The following is an 18,481-nucleotide window of genomic DNA, read 5'->3' as shown; positions in this document are numbered from 1 at the left end:
TATATATTTTAGTTGCTGGTGAGGAAGACACACAAAAAAAAATCCTAAGATCCGTCTCTATGCAGATGATATATTGCTGTTCTAACAAAACCCTCACTTATCATTACAAGAAACATTTAAGCTTATTGAATCCTACTCCTATATCTCTGACAACAAATCTTCCATCTTTTCATTACATAGTGACAGCTGGAAAGTGGCAGCCCATACAGGTCACATGCTGCCAGAGCTTCACTCCATTACTGTACTACTCAAAACACTAAATGATGACCTCCACTACTGACAATGAACCAATTACTCTCCCTTTTTGGGCAGAATAGCCAATGTTAAAATAATAATACTTAAGTATTAAAGTTTGATTGAACAGATGAATTGAATTGAATCATCTGTTCAATCAAAATTCAACATTATGGCCACCAACATAAATCTTCCTCCCTCAACTTCAGATTTCACATCCCTTCCCCGAAAAAAAACAAACTACTTTCCATAATGTATAGAATAATATCACAGTCTGACAAAATGCCATCTATACCATCAATAAAATGGCAACTAGACCCATCCAACACTCCTGATGCCGACTTCTGTAACCACATTTGCAAAAACATCTACTTAATGACTAAAAATGCCAACCTATAACTCATACTCCACATAATTCACTGGGGGAAAAAATGCTCAAAATGGGATTCTCATTAGAAATCTGTTTGCATTGCACACAAAACAGCCCAAATAGCTATGTTCATGCCACCTGGCACTGCACATCTAATAAACACTTTTGGAAAGAAATCAGAGTCACTGTCCTTCTTCATGGGCTGCCACATCCCATTATCCCCTCACTCTGCTTATGAGGAGACATACCAACAATCAATGATTGACTGGTATTGCACCTACACTTCCACTAAAATCTACAATTATACACATACATATCGTAAACATATAAATAAAAAAATGATGGCATAAACATTACTATAAAGACACACAACTTTTCACAACACTGACATCCTCCTACCTGCTCATCAACAAATGTATTTGTTAAATTATATGAATTTATTTATTTTTTGCATAACATTTTTGTTATTTGTCATTAATATTATAGATTTTTTGTATTCTTTTTTATGTAGTCACCCTTTCACACACTCATCATTTCTCTTTCCCTCTCTCTCGCACTCTCTGAGCTCCCCCACCACCATAACATTATTAAACTCCATGGGAACTGTCAAGGCATTGCCCCGGCTTGTCCCCGGCAGCTGGAGCTTCATCCAGGGCACTGTGAGGAAGGGAGGTTGGGTCACCTTATTCCTTTTCTCAACCAATAGCACAGCTAAATGTGTCTGTTAATCCCTTACAAGGGATCAACACAACACTGGGTCAGCCTCCTCCTATGAGGGTCTGGGGCATTAAAAACTAAAAACTTCATATTATTAGTATTAGTAACTGCATATTTTAAGGAATTGGCGACATTATCAGCTACTTACAAGCTAAATCAGATGATATATTGATTGCACAGCTCTTCATAATTGTAGTAATAAAAAAGTAATACTATGTGCACATGTGATAAGTGTAGCACTTGATAATACACCCTTCACATTACACTCTTGTAATAGTCCTGCCATGTATTGCAGCCTGTTTTACAACTCAATACAGAATGTACTATTAGCTGGCAATTAGCAGCTGCTAATGTTTGCAGTGTTGTAATGAAACAGATGTGTTGACCATAGACAAACACGCCATGAAAATGATGCATAATTTAATGGTGATAAGATGGTTAAATACCTCAAGGGTCAGATAGAAAGCTATGACATGACTCTGATTGATCAGTGGGTTTATGAACCCTGCAGCTCAGGAAAAGGGTTATTTGAAAGAAGCAACAGTGTGCAGTTATGGAAAAATGTCCACCCATCTGTCGCAGAGATTTCACCTCCTGAAAGCTTAATGCTGAAAATCCCTCAGCAGACAATTCTAATTTTGCACCATGTGTACCAGAGCGCATCTGTGTGTGTGCATGTGTGCATGTCCAAAGAAGGTTAAGCACGCAGTTAAATTATGGGCTCATGCTACAGCTGAATGATTTAAGGAAAATATGTAATTGTTATTTTTCTATTATTTTCTATAAATTAAACTGCTAGACAGACCTGCATTCATTGGTGGTATACACAGAAGCAAATAAGATATGCTTGCACTGCTTGTGGCCGAGGACCTTCCAAAGTTCAGTCAGAGAAAAGTAAACTTCTAAGTACTTTTTTAGAAATTGACCAATTTAGTTCACATATATTAAGATATAACATTAGTGCTGTGGTGGATAGTAATAAGTGCATTTAGTCAAGTAGTTTATTTAAGTATTATTTTGAGGGACTTCACTCAAGTATATCCATTTTATGCCTCATATTGTCAAGTACTCTTCAGATGGAAATACTGTATTTGGCCCCTTGCCATGATGCAGATGTCTACGTGTTGTTAGCAGTTATTAGCAGAAGTAAAATTATCCAATATTTCCCAAAAAAGGCAAAGATTAGAAAACAATAGTCAAAAATAAAGTCACAATTTGTGTAGCAGAAATACATTTTTATCCATTATAATAATGTAATGGCCCCCCAGATTCATATGGTGAAACCAAACTATTGGTAAACTATAAGATCCTTAATAATTGTTGCGTTAATATCAAATATTAAATGTATATGGCACCTTTCCAGTTTTCCAACCACTACTTTACACTACATGCCAACATTAACCCATTCATACACTGTTGACAGAGGTTGCCACACACGGTGCCAACCTGCTTATCAGTAGGTCTAATGCTCATTCACACACGCACACGCACACACACACACACACACACACACACACACACACACACACACACACACACACACACACACACACACACACACACACACACACTTAGTATTACTGAAGTTTCATTATTGGCCATTGCTCTCTATCCAACATCATTTCTATGTCCACTGTTGTATCATTTACTCACAAACACGCACAGAGACATGCGCAGGCGCATACTTGCCTAGGGAAATGTCAGGTATGGTTAACTTTACGACCCAGAGTAATGTTCACAGCCATCTACCTAAGGCTGCAAGGCATTACAGAGCTGATCGGAACAGGCATGGCATGTCCAATCGGCTTTCCCGGTCTTCTCAACATATCACACAAAGACTCAACCAAGCCTCTACCACGATTTATTGTACTACGCAAGAGAGAAATAGGACAGGGGATACATCAACTCAGCTACTAATTTACTCACTGGCTAGATCATTCATTTTCATTTTTCACACATGTGGTTACACATCTCTTCATCCAATTATTTTCTTTTTCTCTTCACTTCCAGGATTAATAACCTGGCAGCAAAATTGTATTCATTCTTGGAGATAGTAACGACTAGAATGTGTGTGACATTGTTTGTGTGTGTGCCTCGTTTGTGTGTTATATATGACATTTAATGAGCACAGTCATAGTAGCATAGTAGATTGTCTTCCCATTCAGTTGACCGTAAAAGCATCTTGTACTCCCTGTGCACTGTGGTTACATCACCAATGCCCGTCTGTCCACCCACTTGACGCCAGGATTACATCATCAGGTACGCAGTGCCAGGGGGAGGAGCTGATGACTCTACCAGTGATGTCAGGGGAGGCTTTTACTTGGAGCAAATCCTAAAAGAAGCCAATGAGATAAGCAGAACATGAACCATGAATGAGTCATATACTATGTGTGGGAATTGGGGAAGTTATTGTATGTGGATGATGTGGTTTATCATGACATTTCAATCTTCCTAAATCGCCTATCTTTCTCCCTGTGTAAAGGCCTCAAACACTCAGGGTTTGTGCAGTACTTATGGTCTGCTATGAATGACAATAATTCATCTCACCACAAAATGTATGTTTACTGTTGATGTTGATGATTTGGTGGTTGGGATTTTCCTTGTCAGCTGAAGCCCTGGCTGATATATGACAACCATGTCAGTTTGATAGCTGTCAAGCATCAGCGTGAAGCACTGAAAATATCTGTGAAATTTGACCCAGTGCCAACCCTTCAGCAGATGGCCCTGCAGTGACACAGTGTAGCTTGATGCTTGATATGAGCTGCTCAAACTGCTCAATAGTGGACGCACCAGATGGAGATCAGATGAAAACAGTAGGAAAAACTGCTGCTTTCATGGCAATTAGTAACTGTGTTTTGTTTTTCTTTCCTTTTTTGCCATTGGATTAAATTAGACATTCTGAGACTTTGAAGGACCTTTCTTGTAGACTGTTTTTGCATAAATGCAAAGGTAATATGGTAGTCGCCATACCTCCCCTCTAGGTCAAAGCCATAATCTCATTCAAGTCCAAATACAATTAATTTTGGCGAATTGGTTTTAGTGAATGCCACTATGGCTTGCTCAGTTGCCCAGGAAGATCGCACCTTTCTCATCACTGGAAATATTTAAATAATTGCATGTCAAACTTGTGCTTTTGGTTGTTGAAGCCCTGTTATGCAAAAGGTTGTCTTACTCAGCACCACAGAAAAACTAGCCATTTTCTTGTTGTAATGTAGGTGTCATTTTTAGTTGACATGGAAACAGCAGCAGCTAAATGCTAGGAACAATTAATGTAATATTTTTCACAGTGATAACAAATGTTGACTGAAGAGTTGCTATTGCTATAAGTCAAGGCACAATTTGTACAGCTCCATTGACTAGAAAGCTAGTCTACATTTTACAGTTTTTCTGTCACTGTTTTTCATGAACGTAGCTAGCTGGTTATTAAGGAAGACAACGCTTTATTAAAACTAAATGGTGATTTAACATTCAGGCAACCATTCATTATTGTTTTGCAGCAAGAATTTGTGAGCAATTTCTTCATTTGAGTGTGAAAATGGCTAAAATATTTAAGTAAATATTAGTAATAAGTAAATATTTACAGTTTCATTCATTCATTGAAAAATATTTCTGCTCTCCAGTGTTATCATTAGCTAAAAATCAAGCTACTGTTTAGTTTGCTAGCTTGTTTATACTGAGTTACGTCCTTGTATCTATATCGGCATCATTTCAGCTGGAGCAGCTAGCCAATATTGATATTTGCAAGCTAACTTAGCATGAATGCTTCCATGCCCTTGCTGTTTGTAATCTCTGCCACCACACACCCTAAAAACCCAGGGTCGATCAATGCTGGAGACATTTGATTAAAGAACATTTCATTTCTAACAGTAAATTGTCCGGCAGAAATAAATCCAGCTCAGTGTCAGTCTTGAACCCCCTCAGCTGAAGGAACTTTGTCTGACAAGTGAACGCCAGGAAGTAGTTCACTGCTGTTCTTCCCCCCCAGGCTCAGCTCTCTCCTTCTCTGCTTGTTTTGCCTCCTCCGTCAAAGGCTCCTCTTTTAAGTCTTTTTTTTGGAGGGAGGGGGGCAGCAGTTGGGAGTTGAGTTGAAAAAGGGTGTAAAATGTTGAGAGCCTCGAAGAACTCACCTTTGATTTTGAGGGGACATCAAAACTTGACATTTACTGTTGATATTTTAGATAGCGTTAAATTTTCCTTCCTCAGAACTCTGCTAAATATATCCCAAAGTGATGACACATGGACTAAATGTGGCCATGCAAATAAAACCTTCACTTATGAACACATTATATTACTTTTGGACAGCAGTGAAGTATGCTGTCACGTTTCATCTTTTTCCTCCTTCTCTTCCAAGTTGCCACCAGCTTACATGATGTAACTGTGACCTCAAGAGGCCTTGTCTTGTTCAGACAAACATGATGCAGCATAAATGTGGATCTTGATAGTGAAATGGTTTGATTTTTAAATGTCAAATGCCTCAATGGAATCAAGTAGGCTACAATGAGTGTCAGAGAGTGAATAAAGCACAAATGGTGCAGCTTTTCACTCTGGGCACAGGAGTTTTTTAAGGGATTGAATACACAGACAAGATGTTTTTCCCCCCTCTTTTGTGAGATTATCATGGGAAAGTTGGTCTTGCTATCTCGTCCATCTCTAGCTCTCTCCGTATTGCTTGCAGAAGGCGAGCTAAGCCGCTTGAGATGGCGAGTCCATGCTGACGTAAACCTTTCAAGGAAAGCTTGTTTTAATTTCACTGTGCATGTGTATGTGTGTAAAGGAATTCATATGGTCGGCTTTGAGGACAGAAAAATGAGGTGTTTATCCGTGTGCGTGTGTGAGTGTGGAAGATTGGTGCAGTTCTCACACAAAAAAACATCTGATTCCGTTTATTTTTTTTGGCTAATAGTCCACTGCACAATCATGTCCAATCACTTTCACCTCACGAAAGATACACACGCATATCAACATGTGTATTGAATTTGAATTTGAATTTATTTCTCTCAGAAAGCACCCCATTAGCCTGTAAAACATAGCAATAAACTAGCACTTGCAGCAACTGCCTTTTTAGCAAATGGAAGTGAAGTATCCTTCATCCAGAGTGTCTGATTTAACATGATCAAAGTGTTTCTCTTAATTCTGGCATGAGATGTGTTGGTTTGTGGAGTGTGTATAATATTTCAGCTGATCTAAATTAATCAAGGAATTGGATGGAATCTTGTTTTATTTTTACATTTTCATAGGTGATACGTTTTTGTTTTTTTACTGTCACCTTATTTATCTCAGGATTTATTTTTTTAAAGATTTGATGTGACTCTAAAATTAATTTATTCCTAAATCAAAACAATCATGGAAATCAAATAATTACAACAACCACAAAAAAAAGCCTTGGTTTTGCCACTATTGTGAATACGTCTGCTTCCTCCAAGGTCAGTTATATTTGTTTTTACCATGTTTGGCCTTCAGGGGCAGACTAATACTGCACATTATGTTATTTCAATGAGTGAACATGTTCACAGCTATGTTTTTTTCTCTCAGTGCCAAGGAAATGGTCTGTGAAAACTAATCCGTCAATTATTGCAAGCTTTGATCCCCCTCTTCCTCTTCCTCTCTCTCTCTCTCTGTCCCATGCTTCAGAGTGTATCACGTCAGTGCGCACAGATCTTTTCTGCCTTGAGCTGAATTGAATCAGCCGGAGAGCTATTGACACAGTAAAGCTGAATTCAACACGAGGAGGAGCGCATCGACAAACACATTAGACACGAGAAGTTAAAACAAAATACAATGAAGCCATGGTGTGCAGATTACACTCTCCCTCAAACAGATCTGGTGTGTGGAAGAGCTTATAAAAGCTTATAGATTTTTTATAGGTGGTATTAGCGAGCTTAGACCACAAGGGGAACTGAGTCAGCGGCGTGGAACATCAGAAAGCAGGTCATGCAAGTTCAGTTTAATCTTCAGTGCCCGCATTGATCAAACAGCACCCACTGTTTGAGGGAGGTGTGGGTGTGAAACTGGAGGCAGGGGTATGTAGTCTCACAAATTTTGTAAATGTGTAGAGCAGAATTTATGTTGATGTTTTGTTAAGGAAATGTTTGTGTAATCCTGAACATGGGAAGGCGTGGATTGTCGTCACAGTGAGTTTGTTTGTGATAGAAAGACAGATTAGTTTGAAAATCAGGACCTCAGATAGCCTCTAGTCTTCTCATATCAGTACAACTTTTTACTAGAACAAACAGATTCATGATATACAACTCGATACGTGACTTTTTTTTTGTATATGCTATCTCTGTAGCACAGCTGTGACTCTTAAAGCTCCCCTCATAAACCAAGATTGTTATTAAAGGCTTGCAAGCTGTTTTTGAGTGGAACGATTAAGGTGATAGTAAAGCTGAGTAGAAAATGTCAAAAAATAATGGAGAAAATTGTGAGAAGCCAGATCAAAAGGAGACAGAGATAGACGGTTGAGATAAATCAAAGGGAAGGTGATTTATCCTAAACTATCCAAATTCACTTTACTTTGAGGTGTTTTTCTCAAATGTGGTGGAATGAATGACTCAAATGTGACCACACTCACCTTTTATTCTCAAGGTATTGACGCAGTTTGGCCCTGTGTCCCTGGATATTTCTGTCTGTGCATTTCCTTTAAATGTGTCATCATCAGAGGCAACTGACCCTGCTACACACACTGTACCTTTTCCCAATAATACCTATTGATTAAATTCAAATAGGTGCTGCTTTTTTCATGCTGTCATCAAGAAAAAGAAGCCTCAGCAGGTTTGGAGTGAGATTATTATGCCAGAGCCATATCTTATTGGAGTGTGGCAGGTTTTATACGTATACAAAAAAGAAGAAATAGATGCATGTGCAGTATTTCTGTACTTTTCTAATAATAGTTGTCGCAAGATTTACAGAATTGCAGTAGAAAGATCCAAATAAATGTCATCACTGAAGTAGAATAAGTACAGATCATTGTATACTTTTTCTTTTAAAAACACTAGTTGTACATGTTTGGTATTAGTAATTGTTAAGGTTAAAGATACATTGAAGTTTTGATTAATTTTGGTCCCTCATATCCTGAAGTATTACCACTTTTATTTGAGCCAGGGTGACTACAATTCACTTTATTATGGTCAAGAAAACATGTTGATAGGACTGTTTTTTTGTTTCAGCACGTATATAATTACTATCACTAAATATTTGCATGTATCAGTCCCGATTTGTTTTATACCCTTTATCTGTGTGAGCAAATGGCTCTGCCATTTCAACGCTGTTGCTAATCTGTGTCCCCCCAGATTCCGCCTGTGTTCTCGACCTATTAAAAACGGCCACAGTGGTGTCACGGTCATTAAGGCGAACACAATTAGAGGAGCCATTAACAATGGGAATTAATTTGCTGTCATACCCTCCCTGCACTGTCTACCATTGTTGCTGTCAAATACCTCCCAACCTCCCTTGGAAGCACTTTCTCTGTTGCTTTCTTTGTCCTTATAGAGAGAGACTGGCACAAAAAAGAGACTAAAAAATCTGTATTTTCATGTCTGAACCATTCAACATTAAGAGGATCAACATTAAGAATTTCAGAGATGGCTAGTCTAAAAAAAAAAATTAGTTTAAACTCAGGGAAGAAATCTTCAAAGAAGCCTGTGTGTTGTGTGATAAACTACTGCACTTAACAGCAGAGAGCAGGGTTGTTGGATTGGAGTGTTCTTGAGGTGAACCAGCAGTCACGCTCTTACAGGGGGTATATAAGAAGACATGCAGGTCTCCTTGTTTTCACTGTCCTCTCCCAGGGGGCAAACAGGAGGGGAAGCAGGGAAGCAGAGAAGAGATTGACTACAAGGCAGAATATCAAATGGCTACACAGGGGTGATTAGGGATGGACGGGCAGTTGCTGCTGGGAAGATCAGCCTCGCTTTCTTATCCAGTCTTTTGTACCTCACCTCTTTCCTTGCTATCCTTCATGTCCTGTGTCCAGGGTAGAACACAGCATATACAATACTGCAGCCCTTTTTACTGGCTACATCTTCTGACAGCAAGAGCAATTGGGTAAATTCCTCTCTTGCACTACACACCATGCCTGTAGGATGTGGAATAGGTGGATGGGGAGGCATAGACAGTGATTGAAAATAAGTGTAAAAAGGGACCAAAGGACAGAAGAGTGGGAGGAAGGGAGGATATTGAGGGGAGAGATGGATGAAACTTAAAGAGATAAGAACGTGAAGAATGTGAAGCAGCGTTCAGGTGAAAAAAGATGTTCTGATGTAGGGAGGACAGCACGCAAGAATTTTAATGCACATGTGAGAAAACCATGAGTAATGCACTCATGGCTTTCTCACATGTGCATTAAAAATGTATATCCCTACATGCTCTTTTCTTACATCTCAGTATCGCCTTCACTTGTGACTGTATGTACAGTAAGCTTTAAGCTGCCTGGCTGTCTTAAGCTGCAGATATACCATCCTGTATACTGTACTTACTATTTTTGGTTTGCTATTTTGGCAAAATGTGACACTTGTGCAATTAGCCCAGCAGTTTCTTGTGAATTTTTTTTTTCTCAGTCACTAACTACAAAAACAATAATAGAGGAAAATGTTTTTGAAGAGCCACAAATTCACTCTCTCTTCCATTTCTCTCTCTGTGGTGCTGACATATTCAAACTCTCTATCTGGTGCTGAAATACTGAAACTCATACCTTTGTATATCCATGATGATGAAACACTCAATATCTGTCTATCTGTATCTCCCTATCTATACAATTTTCTGATCAACTGAACACAGATAAAGACACATTGACAGCAAATGTATAACAGATTTTGACCCTCATATTCTTTATCCTATTTTTTCTAAATTCCATTATTCAGAATATGAGAGACTGTTCGCACTAAACTTCTGAGACTACTTTGAGGCAAACTTTGTTGTACTGTACATTGAGATGATCTAGTTAAAGAGACTTTGTGGAGACAAATATTATGTTTACATTCACTCTCATCAAAATGCATTGTGTGTGTCCTTGACGCAAGACAAATGTTTTGCATGCATTTCCCTCCTCATATAAGATTTGCAAAGCTGGTTGTTTGAATATTTTGTTTATGTGTTTGCTAGCTTGCGGTCTTCTTTGGTGCCCTGCTGTTTCTTTACGACTTACTGCCACTGGACTGTCAATCAGTGGAATATGATGAAAATTGTCAACAGGGAAATGTAAATGGGATGTATTTATATAGCGCTTTCCTAGTCTTCCAGCCTCTAAAAAGCGCTTTACACTACATGCCAACATTCTCCAATTCATACACTGATGGCAGAGGCTGTCATGCAGAGTGCCATCCTGCCCATCAGGAAATCGAATGCTCATTCTCACACACATCGATGGCACAGCCTTCGAGAGCAATTTAGGGTTCAGTACCTTGTCCAAGGACACTTTCAGACTGGAGGAGCCAGGGATCGAACAGTCGATATTCTAATTAGTGGATAACCCACTCTACCTCCTGAGCCACATTCTTCCCACCATGCTTGCACACGTTTGTCAGATAAACAAAATGGGGACCCACACATTAACTACTAGTGGTCAACAACTCCACACCGTACCTTTAATGGTGCCTATAGACTGTGAGATTTCATTAGTCTTATTAGTTTATTGCAAGCCACACTGTGTGACATATATCTAACAAACTTGGGTGCATCAAGTTTTAGATTGTACGATGATCACACCTACTGAATTTTAGGCTACAATTAAAGTTAATATACAAGAAAGTGTCATCAGCATGCATCATCCATCTGTGCAGCTATAGTGGTAAAGAGTGAAGCTGATCAAGAATCGTAGCTCCACGCTATGTCCTTCTGGAGGACACATCATACAAACAAGGCTTCTGCTGCCACAACTCAATAAGATTTTCTTGTTTGATGGAATCCCAAACATCATTGCTTTTAGTGCCAGGGTTATGTTGATCAATTTTATCCTGCATTCCTATTACTTAATTAGTAGATGTCACATTATGAGATGGTTATCCTAAATTTTTGACACTGTCAGAAACAGCCATCTTTGAACTTCTCTCACAATGCGATGTAGGACCACTGTTTTGGGGCCACAGCCAAAGATATCACCACATTTGATCATGTCATTTTTTGTCTGGGACAGCCCAAAATAGCGCAGTGTGTTAAGTTTAAAGATATACAAATATTAATTTTGACACATCTCAATTAAAAAGGAGAGAAAACCAATAAATCTTTCTTGCATCCCGACTTGTATTAATAGCCTAGAATGCCTAAAGGTTTTGCACTTGCTGACATAATCTGGCAATCTTCAGCAGCAGCTGTGATTAGTTGAGAATACAAATGAGCATTCTTGCCAAAATTAGAACTCTGTTGGCCCAACTTCGGCTTGATTGTTAAAAACATCTGCTTGTACCAGGGTCCAGTGTTAGGAGGACTGCTGTAAATTATGCAACAAAGCTGTAAGTGGCTCAAATCCAGGCTGCCATTGTCTTCTGATTGCCAACCAAACCAACACTGGCCCAAGGATTTTATGTTACCACGGTAATCCTTAAAGTCTCCCTATAAATAATGGCTGTCACAACATTGTGCCTGGGTTAAGTAAGGTGGTTTGAGGGCCTGAGAGACTGGTTCTCAAAGCAAGGTACTGAAAAGCAGACACTGCAAGCTGAGGTTGTAGGGGTGAGTCAGTCTTTCCTTGGTCAAAACTATGTTGTTTCTGGGAGATCACAAAAAAAGGCTTGAAAAACTAGAGGGGCTAAGGATGAAAGGAGTCAAAAACAGGCAAGCCGACAATACAAGGAAAATACTAACCTACCATAAAGCTACAAGGCATAGAAGACAATCTACTAAAGGAGTGACTGCTGATTTAGGAGTATATATACTGGGGCTGACAAGTAATAGAAAGCAGGTGTGGAGGGAGGAGACTGGTTAGGTTATCAAGTGCTAGAAATACACTTGGGGCAAATGGTGGGTGAGAAATGGCAGGGTCCAGACAAACAGATGAATATGGTAAAATGACATGTTGTTTCATTCAGTAGGCAACCTGAAAATAAACAAAATATATAAAATGTATGTAGTCTGGCTGTAATTTGAACTAGACTGTGTCCTCTTGGTTTTTATGTAGGGATATTAAAGTGGTGTCAACATAACAGTTGGCCTTCAGAGATGAAAAGACAACCTTATCACTAAACAAGAATGTCAATGGACAATTCTGTTAAGGTCACAGCACTTGTGGTTTTAGCAAATAAATTATGTTAATGGTTAGGGTTAAGCAACTGGCCACTTGTTTAAATCTCTTCCAGATGTCGTCTTTTCAACAAAAAACAAAAAAAAGGTCAATTGCCTCATTAGAATCTTTAAAATAACATCTACTACTTCTCCAACATTATACAATTCAGAATCTATAAACATGCAAATATTGTCTTTTACTTCACAGAAAAGTCTGTTCTTAGTTTACGTGCACTGGAGGCTTCAACTTTCCACATCACATTTTGTGTAAGTTGCAAACTGGACCAAGATTGGCTCCAACCTAGCTGTGGTGTCACAAACTGTGCTCGTGCATATCCTCGTCTTCAACGTCGTCGTCGATTAAATGATTGCTCAGGAAAACGTTGAATCTCAAGCTCCAAACATCCAAGTGAAGTTAAAAAAAAAAAGAAGCAAAATACGCTCATGAGTGCAGGGGGACTTTAAGGTTGGGTACTGATAAAGGTTACAGTTAATAAAAAGGGTGAATGTTAATTGCAGGTCTGCAATGGGAGTTGAACGTCCAACTTACTAAATGCCCACCCACCACCCTAACATTTTCCACTTCACTACATATAAGGCAGACTATTTTCTGCATTGGTATTGGCAGTGGACATTCGTTTTGAGGTCTAGAACTGTCCATTATATAATTACTCTTAGGAATATTGGCTTGCAAAATGAGAACTAACTAATAACTAAAATAAAAATCTCAGCTTTAGTAATTTAAACAGCTACCAGTTAGCATTTAGCTTTAACTTTTTTATTTATTCTATTGTTCTGTTTCTTCTCTTCCTTGCACAGCAACCAAACAGTGCTTCATCAGTTCTGCTGCCCTGCCCCAGAGGCCCCTGAGGGGGAGACCTCTACCGCTTGTGTCCCCAGGTAAGATAACTGCATCCTTGTAACATTTGCACAATTTTTTTTTTTTAACTTATGTATTTACTTTGAACAATTTTAATTTTCTTTTCTGTAAATTTTAATTACAGCCACTTATCATGCATCCTGTTAATGGCAGTGCTGCAGTAGCTACTTTAGGCAACACAGCTACCCCAGCAGTGTTATCTAAGTTGAAGTGGTTGTAAATGCTTCAGATTCTTCCCGGGGACAAGCCGAGCTTCTTTTTTCTCCATGTTAACAATCAGGCAAAGAGAGGGAGACTCCTACACTCTTAAAATAGCCACCCCATTGACAGAGAGGGAGTGACTCCACACAGTTTTAAATGTCATTTGTCACATCAGCTTGGGTTTTGGGTCTTGTTGAGGCTGCAGCATTGTTTCCTGAGTGAATCTAAGATGCACTGGATGATTTGTTATTTTCACAGTGTCAGCGCTGTGTTTGTCTGACTATCAAGATAAATCCACTGAAACACAGCAGTAATATCCAAACCAATCACATCAAGATCCCATTTCCTGGACATTGGTCAAGTCTTTGGTGGAGCTGTCTATATGACAATTGAACAATTGGCGAAAAAAATTACACTGAGTTTAGCAAGCAAAGCAGGATGATGATACTGTTATCTTTTTATGTCAGATTAACACATGACAGTGATGGAGCTGTTGCTGCCTGTTGGAGTTCCAAGTGTGTACAAATACTTGTATATGAATTCCAGATAAGCACTTTTTTATAAAAGTTTTTTACATTAAGTTTGATGTGGTAATTTGAGTAATTTGCACCCTCTATCATGGGGAATGTGAAAAAAGAACAAAAAGAACAAAAAGAGCTAACGATTAGTTGCTGTAATGATGGTACTTATGCACAACTATTAACCAGCCAGGCAGCTTTGAGGGAGTATAATAATTAACATTTACTGTTGAATAAGCAGTCTACAAAATAGAATTAGATAAGCAAGATTATCAATTATCTCACCCCTTTCAAGAGGAATTGACAGCACAAAAATGTCTCTACTTTCTGATTTTATTTACCCAAGTGCACTCTGCCACCGGTGTCACTGGAAATTATTGCAATCATCTGGCCAAAGCACATCAATAGCAATCAACAGCATCAGCCCCAAAATGGGTTGTTTGTTGTGGACTGCACATTTCACAGGATTGCTTTGCTGTATTGTCTGAGCCAGGCAGTAAATAGCGTACAAGCAAAAGTGTATTCATGGCAAATCATAGCCCCCGAGGTGCTGGACACAATAAGTGACAGAAGGCTGTAGACCAACAAGCACAGACAAAACTAAACTTTAAACACCTCAGAGGCATGTGTTGTTTTATGTCAGCTACGTGGATAGACTGAGAGACAGAAATGTAGAGGAAAAGGAGAGCTGTTTCAATAATTCTCATTTTTGGCTTTGTTTGCCACTTCAGTGAATAGCAAATAAAGCTTCATAAAGCCATTTATCAGATATATTGGCAAACGGCCTGCTGACTAACTCAAAACCCAAGTGTCTTACAGTATCTGTTGTCACAAAAGTCTCTTTGCCCTTTTATTAAATGAAATCAGTGATTCCAGTTGTAAAAATTGAACTGGAGTGACTTTCATGGGATCAAAGCCGGGGGTGGGCGGGAAATTGGAAAGGCAGACAACAAAAAATAAAAAGACAAGAATCGATCTGAATTTAGCAGCTTGAACTTTGCTTGATAGAAGCCGTTTGGTGCTGTTGTGTTTTATGATTGCTTTGTGCTAAGGGACCATTAGCTAAAGGTACAAACAAAGTGCACAACAGAAGGTCCTTGTCAACACCTCCAACTCCTCAAATCCCCCACCTTCACCCCCCACCCAACCTCCCAATCTCTGAAGCAAACCACTTCAAAGCAGTTCTCTCTGGGGCTGAGACAGAAAGCAGCTTGTGATTTTGTCCCTTTTTTTTTTTTTTTTTTGTTCTTGTTGCGTCTATCTCTTTTTGAAAGCTGTATTCTGTTGTTGTTGATTTCTGTATTTCCGCATTGTTGTCAGTGATTTGTTGATCATTTACTCATGTGGCATCACCACATCACATCAACATAACTCCGCGTCGCACCACACCTCATTGCATCCATCGCCACCATTGTTCACTTCATTCGGGCTTGTCTCTCCACTGTGGTCACATTAAGTTCGAAAGAGTCATGTATGAATATTACCATGTAACCAAAGTGTAATTATGCAATGTAAAACTACCATACTGCATTGATGTGTGTACTGTAGGGTCTTTCCCCATGCTGGAAACTGGTGAGACTTCTTGTTGACACATGTAATACATCTGTGTTCATGTGAAAAAAAAGAGTTCTTATCATGTTGCATGCTTTGGCTTGGCAGTGATCAGAACACAGCTCCCTGTCTATCTGTGTGTGTGTGTGTGTTAATGTACATGTATGTGTACCAGTCTGTCGATACGGTACACACGGCATAAGGTAGATAATCTACATACTCTAGTAAAACACATAAAACCACCAGATCAGCAAGAGAATCCATGATGATAGATATGCCAGAAAAAAAGGAAGAGTGACATAACCTTTACTTAAACCCTACAGAAATCTACAAAAGTCTCTCACAGAAATAAAAGTGAGTGGATTGTGTTGTCTTGCATGATTGAGGGGCTCCTCTTACCACCAAACAAGACCTGATTAACATATAAAAAGGACAGTTCATTGCCTCTTTGTGCACTGCATCCACTCACCGATGTAATGAGGCCTTATTTCAAACACGGAACCTGACAGACAAAGCACAATCATCGTTATTTCATTTACATCACTCCTTCTACTGAGAGCAATTCAAGCCTTGGGTCAGCTCAGAAAAGGGTACCGGTGTGAGCTTCTGCAAGAACTCAGTGTACTAATTTGAAGCCATACTTGCACTATGGTTTGCACCAGAGGAGCCTGATCCGAACTGTTAGGAAGTGGGGAAACAAGCAGGTAATATCACAGTGTACGTGGGATCGTTTAAACGAGCAGAAAAGTAGGAAGTTACAAACTGAAAAGAGAAATGTGGATTTCACTGTCACATATAATGAGGACCTTGTGGAGGCTGGAATCTCACCCTGACAGCCTGGTCATTCTTGCCAGGCTTTAAGGAGGCACCAGAGGGTTTAGAGATGGCAGGGGATTTGTATTCAGGGTCACCAAGTCAGATCTATAATCATTCATGGAAGGGGCTGATTTAGCAGGATGGTCATAGCCTTTCAATTAGCAGTGTGAGCCATCTTCTGCTGCAGTGTGCTAGAATTGCACTCAGGAGTTTTGTTTTTACCTTTCCAGTTCCATAAGGGAACCTAAGTTTACTGTAACTTTCTGCTTTGCAGCAAAACTGAGAACTGCTGTGGTCAACACACAGGCCCACCAGAAACCTAATAAATGGAGGGGGGAAATTATGAGTAGAATATTCTTGCATAAAGAATGGCACAGCAGAGGAGCTATAAATAATGACACTCAGAAAGATGCCTGGTGGACAAGCCGCAGGTAGAATGACTGCTTTTCAAATCACTGCTGTGTGTGTTTGTGTGTGTATACACAAAAGACTTCCAGGTATGCAAGAGTAAATTAGCTGACCACAAATGACCGGCGTATTATGTAATTTTCTATCATTTAAATAAATCTACAAGATTAACACAATCATTCCTGAACCTTTGAATTTCCAAGTAACAAATTATGCATACTCAAGTTGTTTGATTCGAATTTTTGCAAAAATAAAAAAAAGATTGCAACAATCAGCATCTGTTAGCTGTTAATAACATGCCACCGTGTAAGGTTTACTCAAGTGTTTGGGGTGCACTCCGGCTTCAGAATTTTTTTTTTTGTTGCAGATGTGTGATAACTCTGCAGTGTTGGTATAGGGCAGTTCTTTCAACAAAAACTGATGTGTAGGCCTACAGTTTGTGTAAACAAGAGCAAGTGCAACACAGGAGGCAGCAGTGTGAGGTACGGTCACTACCAGCAGAGTGCAGCTGCTTTCTCAGCCATCCTGTCCAGTAAAATAGCCAATCAATTGTTGGCTAGGGTTGGTTGGAGAAGTCACTTAGAACATATCATGTCACTGGTCCAATACCTGGCACTGATAGAGCCTGTTAAAGCAGAAATGCCCCAGATAAAGGGCTCATAACTGCCATATGGACTGAATATACAAAATATTATGGACACTAACTCTTTATTAGGTGCAATGGTTAGGTTAATCCAGGTAAAAGGCATTACCACTATATAGATGTCCACCAATCAATCTGAGACACTCACAAAGAAAGATAAATATCAGACACCTAGGATTGAATTTTGGAAATCTAGCAACTATCAATAGTGCAATACAGTACACAATACAGAGAGTTGTGTGCAATATAATAAAAAGCCGAGAAATATTTTAGATTTTAAACTCTGAATGAGGCAAATACTTCCCTTCAGCATAGAACATAGCTCACAAAAATACTTAAAGAAAAAAAAATCTGTTTTTCAAGAATGCGTTGATCATTGTCAAAGTGGTGTTGTTTTTAAAATGCTAGGTACTGGTTCTATCGACATTTCATCCTGTCTGAGGAGAAAGGAAAGACAAACTGTGTCGTTGATGTAAATCACCCGAACCACAACACCAGCCAGTTCAGACAAGCTTCTTCTATTTTAATAATGCCACCTGCAGGCAATGAGTAATAAAGCTAAAGACTAATAAAGATTATTTTCATTTCCGATGGTACTGATCTGACAATGAATTAACATCCAGCTGCTAAATATGAACTAGTATGTTTGTGAGTGATTTATGAGCTACTCTTCGTACTCGCAGTTTAAATTTAGTGTTGCTTAGCTAAACCTTGTAGCCATAAAATCAGCATGCTTCCACAACACAGCTCAAGCAAAATAATTTCCCTGCATAGCTGAGTCATCCTGGGAATATTTAATGACGGCGCTGAAAGGATAAACACCTACTCTTTTGGTCACAGAGTTAAATATAAACTGGACAGTCAGCCTTTGGCAGGTGACGGCCCAAATTTTTGGCATGATATTTAAGTCTGTCGGCGATTCAGCTGCC

At 39.1% G+C, this 18,481-nt stretch overlaps 1 protein-coding gene across 3 annotated transcripts in view; it reads left to right on the top strand.

Annotated features, from left to right (window-relative positions):
* iqsec3a (IQ motif and Sec7 domain ArfGEF 3a) overlaps positions 1 to 18,481 on the top strand; it is a 99,050-nt gene that overhangs the window by 11,143 nt on the left and 69,426 nt on the right. For all 3 annotated transcript variants that reach the window (XM_062443750.1, XM_062443748.1, XM_062443749.1), the window contains exon 2: positions 13,355 to 13,435. In XM_062443750.1, coding sequence (XP_062299734.1) covers positions 13,355 to 13,435 — 81 coding nt within the window. The remainder of the gene's footprint in view (positions 1 to 13,354; positions 13,436 to 18,481) is intronic.

The sequence above is a fragment of the Scomber scombrus genome, chromosome 22, assembly GCF_963691925.1.
Source record: "Scomber scombrus chromosome 22, fScoSco1.1, whole genome shotgun sequence".
Classification (NCBI taxonomy): Eukaryota; Metazoa; Chordata; class Actinopteri; order Scombriformes; family Scombridae; genus Scomber; species Scomber scombrus.
Note: the sequence above shows the minus strand (reverse complement) of the source record. Positions and strands in the feature narration are given on the sequence as shown.